At 57.3% G+C, this 10747-nt stretch overlaps 1 protein-coding gene across 1 annotated transcript; it reads right to left on the reverse strand.

Moving 5' to 3' along the window:
* Nucleotides 1-1299: 1299 nt before the first annotated feature.
* Nucleotides 1300-8787, reverse strand: FXYD1 (FXYD domain containing ion transport regulator 1). Its single transcript, XM_065654573.1, has 8 exons — nucleotides 8676-8787; nucleotides 7350-7394; nucleotides 6385-6420; nucleotides 6218-6292; nucleotides 3895-3931; nucleotides 2121-2170; nucleotides 1540-1564; nucleotides 1300-1411 (listed from the first exon to the last, which is right to left on the reverse strand). The coding sequence occupies exons 2-7, from the start codon at nucleotides 7363-7365 to the stop codon at nucleotides 1542-1544; spliced, it is 237 nt and encodes a 78-aa protein (XP_065510645.1). The 5' UTR covers nucleotides 7366-7394; nucleotides 8676-8787; the 3' UTR covers nucleotides 1300-1411; nucleotides 1540-1541.
* Nucleotides 8788-10747: the final 1960 nt, after the last annotated feature.

Below are 10747 nucleotides of genomic sequence, written 5' to 3' on the forward strand. Positions count from 1 at the left end.
TGGCCAATGACCAATGAGGTGTTGGGTGGGTGCCCATTGGGTGTTGGGTGCTCACTGGGTGGCCAATGACCAATGACCATGAGATGTTGGGTCCCCATTGGGTGCTGGGTGCCCATTGGGTTCTGGGTGCCCATTGGGTGGCCAATGACCAATGAGATGTTGGGTGGGTGCCCATTGGGTGCTGGGTCCCCATTGGGTGGCCAATGACCAATGACCATGAGATGTTGGGTCCCCATTGGGTGCTGGGTCCCCATTGGGTGTTGGGTGCCCATTGGATGGTCAATGACCAATGGGATGTTGGGTGGGTGCCCATTGGATGCTGGGTCCCCATTGGGTGCTGGGTGCCCATTGGGTGGCCAATGACCAATGACCATGAGGTGTTGGGTGCCCATTGGGTGCTGGGTGCCCATTGGGTGGCCAATGACCAATGGGATGTTGGGTGGGTGCCCATTGGGTGCTGGGTGCCCATTGGGTGTTGGGTGCCCATTGGGTGGCCAATGACCATGAGGTGTTGGGTGGGTGCCCATTGGGTGCTGGGTCCCCATTGGGTGCTGGGTGCTCACTGGGTGGCCAATGACCAATGACCATGAGATGTTGGGTCCCCATTGGGTGCTGGGTCCCCATTGGATGCTGGGTCCCCATTGGGTGCTGGGTGCCCATTGGGTGGCCAATGACCAATGACCATGAGGTGTTGGGTGGGTGCCCATTGGGTGCTGGGTCCCCATTGGGTGCTGGGTGCCCATTGGGTGGCCAATGACCAATGACCACGAGGTGTTGGGTGGGTGCCCACTGGGTGCTGGGTCCCCATTGGTTGCTGGGTGCCCATTGGGTGGCCAATGACCATGAGGTGTTGGGTGGGTGCCCATTGGGTGCTGGGTCCCCATTGGGTGTTGGGTGCTCACTGGGTGGCCAATGACCAATGACCATGAGATGTTGGGTCCCCATTGGGTGCTGGGTGCCCATTGGGTGCTGGGTGCCCATTGGGTGTTGGGTGCCCATTGGGTGGTCAGGGACCAATGAGGTGTTGGGTGGGTGCCCATTGGGTGCTGGGTCCCCATTGTGTGGCCAATGACCAATGACCATGAGGTGTTGGGTCCCCATTGGTTGCTGGGTGCCCATTGGGTGGCCAATGACCAATGAGGTGTTGGGTGGGTGCCCATTGGATGCTGGGCCTCCATTGGGTGGCCAATGACCAATGACCATGAGATGTTGGGTCCCCATTGGGTGCTGGGTCCCCATTGGATGCCGGGTCCCCATTGGTTGTTGGGTGACAACACGGTGACCAATGACAACAAGACCTTGGGTGCCCCTGACCCCGCCCCCCCGGCCACGCCCCGAGGGGGGAGGGGCCGCTTTATTGAGGGGGGGGAGGGGCGGTGGGCGTGTCCGTCTGTCCCGGCTTGGGGGGCACCTGTGGGGGAGGGGTCACATGGAGGGGACCCAGGCGTCCGGGGGAACCCCCGAAATTGGGGACCCAGGCGTCCGGGGGAACCCCCGAAATTGGGGACCCAGGCGTCCGGGCGCCTCCCCCCCACTCACCCTCATCTCATCCGCGTGGACAAGCCTGCGAGACAAAGGGGTTCATGGGGGAGAGGGGACCCAGGAGTTCGGGGGGACCCAGGAGTTCGGGAGGGACTCAGGAGTTTGGGGGGACCCCAGAGTTCTGAGGGACCCAGGAGTTCGGGGGGACCCAGGAGTCCGGGAGGGATCCAGGAGTTCTGAGGGACCCAGGAGTTCTGGGGGACCCAGGAGTCCGGGAGGGATCCAGGAGTTCTGAGGGACCCAGGAGTTCGGGAGGGACCCAGGAGTTCTGAGGGACCCAGGAGTTCGGGAGGGACCCAGGAGTCCTGGAGGGACCCCAGAGTTCTGAGGGATCCAGGAGTTCTGAGGGACCCAGGAGTTCGGGAGGGACCCAGGAGTTCTGAGGGACCCAGGAGTTCAGGGGGACCGAGGAGTTTGGGAGGGACCCAGGAGTTCGGGAGGGACCCAGGAGTTCGGAGGGGGACCGAGGAGTTTGGGAGGGACCCAGGCGTCCGGGAGGGACCCAGGAGTTCTGAGGGACCCAGGAGTTCGGGGAGGACCCAGGCGTCCGGGAGGGACCCAGGCATCCGGCCACTCACGTCGCAGCGATTGCCGCAGGGGCCCCTCAGTCTCATCCGGCTCCCCCGTCCTGGGGACCAGTTACCCCAGTTCCTCCCAGTCCCTCCCAGTATATCCCAGTTCCCCCCAGTCTATCCCAGCCTATCCCAGTCTACCCCAGTATATCCCAGTATATCCCAGTATGTCCCGGTCTATCCCAGTCCCTCCCAGTATATCCCAGTTCCTCCCAGTTCCTCCCAGTATATCCCAGTATGTCCCAGTTCCCCCCAGTCTATCCCAATATGTCCCAGTCTATCCCAGTTCCTTCCAGTCTATCCCAGTCTATCCCAGTATATCCCAGTCCCTCCCAGTATATCCCAGTCTATCCCAGTTCTCCCCAGTCTATCCCAATATGTCCCAGTCCCTCCCAGTCCCTCCCAGTCCCTCCCAGTATATCCCAGTCTATCCCAGTCTATCCCAGTATGTCCCAGTCTATCCCAGTCTATCCCAGTCCCTCCCAGTCTATCCCAGTATATCCCAGTCCCTCCCAGTATATCCCAGTCTATCCCAGTTCCCCCCAGTATATCCCAATATGTCCCAGTCCCTCCCAGTCCCTCCCAGTCTATCCCAGTATATCCCAGTCCCTCCCAGTATATCCCAATCTGTCCCAGTTCTCCCCAATCTATCTCAATATGTCCCAGTCCCTCCCAGTCCCTCCCAGTATATCCCAGTATGTGCCGGTCTATCCCAGTCCCTCCCAGTATATCCCAGTCTATCCCAGTATATCCCAGTCTATCCCAGTTCCCCCCAATCTATCCCAATATGTCCCAGTCCCTCCCAGTCCCTCCCAGTATATCCCAGTCTATCCCAGTATATCCCAGTCCCTCCCAGTATATCCCAGTATGTCCCAGTCCCTCCCAGTACATCCCAGTATATCCCAGTATGTCCCAGTCTGTCCCACTTCTCCCCAGTCTATCCCAATATATCCCAGTCCCTCCCAGTCCCTCCCAGTCTATCCCAGTCTATCCCAGTATGTCCCAGTCCCTCCCAGTATATCCCAGTATATCCCAGTATATCCCAGTCCCTCCCAGTCCCTCCCAGTATATCCCAGTATATCCCAGTATATCCCAGTCCCTCCCAGTCCCTCCCAGTATATCCCAGTACATCCCAGTATATCCCAGTATGTCCCAGTCTGTCCCACTTCTCCCCAGTCTATCCCAGTCTATCCCAGTCCCTCCCAGTCCCTCCCAGTCTATCCCAGTCCCTCCCAGTCTATCCCAGTATGTCCCAGTCCCTCCCAGTCCCTCCCAGTCTATCCCAGTCCCTCCCAGTCTATCCCAGTATGTCCCAGTCCCTCCCAGTCCCTCCCAGTCTATCCCAGTCTATCCCAGTCTATCTCAGTCCCTCCCAGTCCCTCCCAGTCCCTCCCAGTATATCCCAGTCTATCCCAGTCCCTCCCAGTATATCCCAGTCCCTCCCAGTCCCTCCCAGTATATCCCAGTCCCTCCCAGTATATCCCAGTCTATCCCAGTCTATCCCAGTCTATCCCAGTCCCTCCCAGTCCCTCCCAGTCCCTCCCAGTCTATCCCAGTCTATCCCAGTCTATCCCAGTCCCTCCCAGTCCCTCCCAGTCCCTCCCAGTATATCCCAGTATATCCCAGTCTATCCCAGTATGTCCCAGTATGTCCCAGTCTATCCCAGTATGTCCCAGTCCCTCCCAGTCTATCCCAGTCCCTCCCAGTATGTCCCAGTCCCTCCCAGTCTATCCCAGTATGTCCCAGTATGTCCCAGTCCCTCCCAGTCCCTCCCAGTTACTTGGGCTGTTGGTCGAACTTGCAGCGGCAGCGCCGACCTGGGGGGGGAGCGATGGGGTGGGAAAGACTTTTTGGGGCCAAAGAAGAGGATTTTGGGCAAAAAAAAAAAAAAAAAAAAAAAAGAAGGGGTTTTGGGGAGAATCGGGGAAATTCCAAATTGGGGATTTTTGGGGGGTTTTGGGCTCTTTTTTGGGGGGATTTGGGGGATTTGGGGCTGTTTTATGGGGTTTTGGGGGAATTTCAGGCTCATTTTGGGGCGATTTGGGGCGGGTTTGGGTGATTTTGGGCTGTTTCGGGGCGATTTTGGAAATTTCTTTTTTGCCTGTTTTGGGGTGATCTTTGATTTTTTGGGGGCTGTTTTGGGTGGATTTGGGGCGGTTTTGGGGGTGATTTTAATGGTTTGGGGCCGGCGTGGGGTGATTTTGGGCTGATTTGGGGTGTTTTTTACCAATTTTGGGGGTTATTTTGGGGTGGGTTTAGGTGATTTTTTTCGGGGGTGTTTTTTGGCTGATTTTGGGGTGATTTTTGGCGATTTTGGGTCGTTTTAGCTGATTTGGGGTCGTTTTAGCTGATTTTGGGGTCGTTTACGGTCTTTTTAGCTGATTTGGGGGTGATTTTTGGGTGATTTTGGGTCATTTTGGGTGATTTTGGGGAGGACTTGGGGACGTCTTGGGACGTTTTGGGGGGATTTTGGCTGATTTTGGGAAATTTGGGGGTGATTTTGGCTGATTTTGGGGTATTTTAGGGCGTTTTGCGGGGTTTTTCGGGTGATTTTGGGTGATTTGGGGTTTTCTTGGGGTGTTTTAGGCGCTTTTGGGGCGATTTGTGGCGGTTTTGGGGAGATTTTTTGGCGTTTCTTGCGGATTTTGGGTGGGTTTAGGTGATTTTGGGGGATTTTGGGGTGATTTTGGCTGAATTTGGGGGTTTTTTTTAGGTGATTTCGGGCTGGATTTGGGACCATTTTGGGGACGATTCGGGGCCGGTTGAGGCTGGTTTTGGGGCATTTTGGGCGGATTTTGGCCGATTTTGGGGCATTTTAGGGCGTTTTGGGGCTTTTTTTGGGGGGTGTTTTTTGGAGATTTTGGGGCAAATTTCGGCGATTTTGGGGCGGTTCGCTTTGCTTTTCGGTGATTTTTGGTGGGTTTCGGGGTGATTTAGGGTCTTTTTGGGCGATTTTGGGGCGATTTGGGGTGATTCCGGGGTGGCTTTGAGGCATTTTGGGCTGATTTCTGCCGATTTTGGGGACGTCTTTGGATGTCTCGGGGGCGTTTTGGGGGGATTTTGGCCGATTTTGGGGCGTTTCGGGGCGATTTGGGCGGATTTTAGGGTGTTCGGCGGGTTTTTTGGGGGTGATTTTGGGTCGTTTTGGCTGATTTTAGGGGATTTTAGGGTGTTTTGGGGGGTTTTAGAGCCTTTTATGGGCGATTTTGGGGTGATTTGGGCTGATTTTGGGGTATTTTCGGGTGATTTGGGGGGATTTGGGGCCGATTTTGGGGTATTTTAGGGTGATTTTGGGGTATTTTGGGCTGATTTTGGGGTATTTTAGGGTTTTTTGGGGGGATTTGGGGCTGATTTTGGGGTATTTTCGGGTGATTTTGGGGTATTTTAGGGTGATTTGGGGGGATTTTGGGCTGATTTTGGGGTGTTTTAGGGTTTTTTGGGGGGATTTGGGGCTGATTTTGGGGTATTTTAGGGTGATTTTGGGGTATTTTAGGGTTATTTTGGGGTATTTTGGGCTGATTTTGGGGTATTTTAGGGTGATTTTGGGGTATTTTGGGCTGACTTTGGGGTATTTTAGGGTGATTTTGGGGTATTTTAGGGTTTTTTGGGGGGATTTGGGGCTGATTTTGGGGTATTTTAGGGTGATTTTGGGGTATTTTGGGCTGATTTTGGGGTATTTACGGGAGATTTGGGGGTATTTTAGGGTTTTTTTGGGGGATTTGGGGCTGATTTTGGGGTATTTTGGGCTGATTTTGGGGTATTTTAGGGTGATTTTGGGGTATTTTGGGCTGATTTTGGGGTATTTTGGGCTGATTTTGGGGTATTTTCGGGTGATTTGGGGGGATTTTGGGGTGTTCTGGTGGGGGCGTTAGAGTGATTTTGGGGTGATTTTGGCGGATTTTGGGGTATTTTGGGGGGATTTTAGGCTGATTTGGGGGTATTTTCGGGTGTTCCGGGGGGTTTTGGGGGTCGATTTTGGGTCATTTGGGGGCGATTTCGGCCAATCGGAGGGTGTTTTGGGGTATTTTAGGGTGTTTTGGGGGGTTTGGGGGGTCGGTTTGGGGGGTTTTTGGGGTGATTTTTGCCGTTTTCGGGGTACATACTGAGGATGAGCAGGATCCCCAGCACGAACACGACGCCGGCGAAGATCAAACCCCCGACCCGCAGCGAATCGTAATCTGGGGGGGGGGGGGGGGGCGGGGTCAGCGTCACGTGACCCGAGGGCGGGGCCGACACGTGACCCCACCCCCCAGCCCCTCCCCCCACTCACCGTAATAGAAACGCTGGTCCGGGGCTGGAGGGGGCGCTGCGGGGGGAGGGAGCCAGGAGTTCGGGGGGGACCCAGGAGTTCGGGGGGAGCCAGGAGTTCGGGGGGGACCCAGGAGTTCGGGGGGGACCCAGGAGTTCGGGAGGGGACCCAGGAGTTCGGGAGGGGACCCAGGAGTTCGGGAGGGACCCAGGAGTTCGGGAGGGAGCCAGGAGTTCGGGGGGGGACCCAGGAGTTCAGGGGGGACCCAGGAGTTCGGGGGGGGACCCAGGAGTTCGGGAGGGGGACCCAGGAGTTCGGGAGGGACCCAGGAGTTCAGGGGGGACCCAGGAGTTCGGGGGGGGACCCAGGAGTTCGGGAGGGGGACCCAGGAGTTCGGGAGGGACCCAGGAGTTCGGGAGGGGACCCAGGAGTTCGGGGGGAACCCAGGAGTTCGGGAGGGACCCAGGAGTTCAGGGGGGACCCAGGAGTTCGGGGGGGGACCCAGGAGTTCGGGAGGGGGACCCAGGAGTTCGGGAGGGACCCAGGGGTATGAGGGACCCAGGAGTTCGGGAGGGACCCAGGAGTTCGGGGGGGGACCCAGGAGTTCGGGAGGGACCCAGGAGTTCGGGAAGGACCCAGGAGTTCGGGAGGGACCCAGGAGTTCGGGAGGGAACCCAGGAGTTCGGGGGGGGACCCAGGAGTTCGGGGGGACCCAGGAGTTCGGGAGGGACCCAGGAGTTCGGGGGGACCCAGGAGTTCGGGAGGGACCCAGGAGTTCGAGAGGGACCCAGGAGTTCGGGAGGGACCCAGGAGTTCGGGGAGGGACCCAGGAGTTCGGGAGGGACCCAGGAGTTCGGGAGGGGACCCAGGAGTTCGGGAGGGACCCAGGAGTTCGGGGAGGGACCCAGGAGTTCGGGAGGGACCCAGGAATGCCCCCAGGGACCCAGGCGTCCGGCGGCTCCCGAACTCCTGGGTCCCTCACTCACCTGCTCCCGGGGCCATGGCGGCCGCCCCTCCCCCACCACTGCGAACTGGGGGAAAACGGGGAGAATTGGGTAAAATTGGGCCAAAAGGAGCAAAATTGGCCACGATTGCGCAAAATCGCACAAAAAACGGGGGGAAATTGGCCCAAAAAATCGACAAGTTCGGGCAATAACGGGGAAAAATTCGCAAAAATGGGGAGAATTGGGCAAAAATGGGCAAAATAGGGAAAATAGGGGAGAAAATAGGGCAAAAAAATGGCTAAAAGGGGCAAAATTGGGCAAAGTTGGGCAAAAATGGGGAAAAATTGGGGGAAAATCGGGGAGAACTGGGCGAAAAATGGGGAAAAATCGGGGAGAACTGGGCAAAACGCGGTCAAAATTGGGTGAAAAACGTGGGAAATGGGGTTTAAAATGCACAGAATTGGGTACGAAACGGGGGGAAATCGGCAAAATTGGGCGGAAATTCGGAAAATTTGCCCCCAAAATGGACCAAATTGCGTAGTAATGGGGGGAAAATTGGCCAAAATGTGGGAGAATTGGATAAAAATGGGCAAAAAGTGGGGGAAATTGGGCAAGAATGGGCGAAATAGGGGAAGAATGGGTAAAAATTGGAGGGGAATTGGGGAGAACGGGGCAAAAATTGGCGAAAATTGGGCAAAAAGATTGGGGAAAATTGGGTAAAAATGCACCGAATCGGGTAGAAAAAACGGAGGGGAAATGGGCAAAATTTGGGGAAAACGGGCAAAATTGGGGAGGGAAGTGGGCGAGATTGGGTAAAACTGGGCAAAACTTGGCCAAAAGAAGCGGAAAAAGAGGCAAAACTTGGCCAAATTGGGCAAAAAAAAACGGGGTGAAAAAGCACAGAACTGGGTAAAAAAACGGGGCAAAAAAAGCGTAGAAATTGGGCAAAACCGGGCGGAATTTGGCCAAAAGAAGCGCGACAAGAGGGAAAAATCGGGCAAAATATTGGGCAGCGTGAGGCCGAAAACGGGGCTAAAATTAGGGGAAAATTGGGCAAAATTGGGCCCGAAGAGGGAAAACCGGGGGCGGAAAACGGGTGGAATTGGGCAAAACGGTGAAAATCTTGCGCAACGGGGGCGAAAATGGGGCGGAATTGGGTAAATTTGGGGGGAACGACCGTTGTCGTGGAGACGTGACCTTGGCGCCTCCCTCCCGCCCTTGCCAAGGGACCCAGGCGTCCGGGGGGGGGACCCAGGCGTCCGGGAGGGGACCCAGGCGTCCGGAGGACGCCTGGGTCCCCTCCCGGACGCCTGGGTCCCCCCCCCAAAAACCAGTAGCCCCCTCATTCCCTTCACCCCCCCCCAATACCTGGCTCCCCGGACGCCTGGGTCCCTCCCGAACTCCTGGGTCCCTCCCGGACGCCTGGGTCCCTCCCGGACGCCTGGGTCCCCTGCCCAGCCGGGTTATTTTTAACCCTCCGTCCCCGTTGGTCGGAACATCCGGAGGCGGCAGCGGCTGCGCCCGGACGCCTGGGTCCCCTCCCGGACGCCTGGGTCCCCTCCCAGTCACCCCAGTAACTGCCCAGTGCTCCCCCAGGAACTCCCAGTTGCCTCCCAGTAACCGTCTCAGCAGCTCCCAGTAACTCCCAGTAACTCCCAGTGCTCCCAGTAACTTCCAGTTGCCTCCCAGTAACTCCCAGTTGACCTCCCAGTAACTCCCAGTAACCCTCCTGGTGCCTCCCAGTAACTCCCAGTTGACCTCCCAGTAACTCCCAGTAACCCTCCTGGTGACTCCCAGTAACTCCCAGTAACTCCCAGTAATTCCCAGTAACCCTCTTGGTGACTCCCAGTAACTCCCAGTGATTCCCAGTAACCCTCTTGGTGACGCCCAGTAACTCCCAGTAACTCCCAGTAATTCCCAGTAACCCTCTTGGTGACTCCCAGTGCCTCCCAGTAACTCCCAGTTGCCTCCCAGTAACCGTCTCAGCAGCTCCCAGTAACTCCCAGTAACTTCCAGTTGCCTCCCAGTAACTCCCAGTTGACCTCCCAGTAACTCCCAGTAACCCTCTCGGTGACTCCCAGTGCTCCCAGTAGCTTCCAGTTGCCTCCCAGTAACTCCCAGTAACCCTCCTGGTGACTCCCAGTAACTCCCAGTAACCCTCTCGGTGACTCCCAGTGCTCCCAGTAACTCCCAGTTGCCTCCCAGTAACTCCCAGTAACCCTCCTGGTGCCTCCCAGTAACTCCCAGTTGACCTCCCAGTAACTCCCAGTAACCCTCCTGGTGACTCCCAGTAACTCCCAGTAACTCCCAGTGATTCCCAGTAACCCTCTTGGTGACTCCCAGTAACTCCCAGTAACTCCCAGTAATTCCCAGTAACCCTCTTGGTGACTCCCAGTGCCTCCCAGTAACTCCCAGTTGCCTCCCAGTAACCGTCTCAGCAGCTCCCAGTAACTCCCAGTAACTTCCAGTTGCCTCCCAGTAACTCCCAGTTGACCTCCCAGTAACTCCCAGTAACCCTCTCGGTGACTCCCAGTTGCCTCCCAGTAACTCCCAGTTGCCTCCCAGTAACTCCCAGTAACCCTCTTGGTGACTCCCAGTTGCCTCCCAGTAACTCCCAGTGCTCCCAGTAACTCCCAGTTGCCTCCCAGTAACTCCCAGTTGACCTCCCAGTAACTCCCAGTAACCCTCCTGGTGGCTCCCAGTTGCCTCCCAGTAACTCCCAGTGCTCCCAGTAACCCTCTTGGTGACTCCCAGTGCCTCCCAGTAACTCCCAGTGCTCCCAGTAACTTCCAGTTGCCTCCCAGTAACTTCCAGTTGCCTCCCAGTAACTCCCAGTTGACCTCCCAGTAACTCCCAGTAACCCTCTTGGTGACTCCCAGTTGCCTCCCAGTAACTCCCAGTGCTCCCAGTAACTTCCAGTTGCCTCCCAGTAACTTCCAGTTGCCTCCCAGTAACTCCCAGTAACCCTTCTGGTGGCTCCCAGTTGCCTCCCAGTAACTCCCAGTGCTCCCAGTAACTCCCAGTTGCCTCCCAGTGACTGTCTCAGCAGCTCCCAGTCCCTCCCAGTCCCCCCCAGTGTCCCCCCAGTAACACCCACCCCCCCCCATCAATGTCCCTTTGTCCGTCCCTTGGCCTCGAGCCACAGACCGACAAACGGCGCCTTTGTCTGGGGGACCCAGGCGTCCGGGGGGGACCCAGGCATCCGGGAGGGGACCCAGGAGTTCGGGAGGGACCCAGGCGTCCGGGGGGGACCCAGGCGTCCGGGAGGGGACCCAGGAGTTCGGGAGGGACCCAGGCGTCCGGGAGGGGACCCAGGAGTTCGGGAGGGACCCAGGCGTCCGGGAGGGGACCCAGGAGTTCGGGAGGGACCCAGGCGTCCGGGAGGGGACCCAGGCGTCCGGGAGGGGACCCAGGAGTCCGGGAGGGACTCAGGAGTACGG

The sequence above is a fragment of the Caloenas nicobarica genome, chromosome 34 (assembly GCF_036013445.1).
Source record: "Caloenas nicobarica isolate bCalNic1 chromosome 34, bCalNic1.hap1, whole genome shotgun sequence".
NCBI classification, from domain to species: Eukaryota; Metazoa; Chordata; class Aves; order Columbiformes; family Columbidae; genus Caloenas; species Caloenas nicobarica.

Bases quoted from the DNA above. Each gene is read 5' to 3' on its own strand.
- FXYD1 (XM_065654573.1), bottom strand. The intron at 3,932-6,217 runs GTATGTACCCCG...CTCCCCCCCCAG, and splicing joins GGGGATCCTGCTCATCCTCA to GTCGGCGCTGCCGCTGCAAG. The intron at 2,171-3,894 runs GTAACTGGGAGG...ACTGGTCCCCAG, and splicing joins AAGTTCGACCAACAGCCCAA to GACGGGGGAGCCGGATGAGA.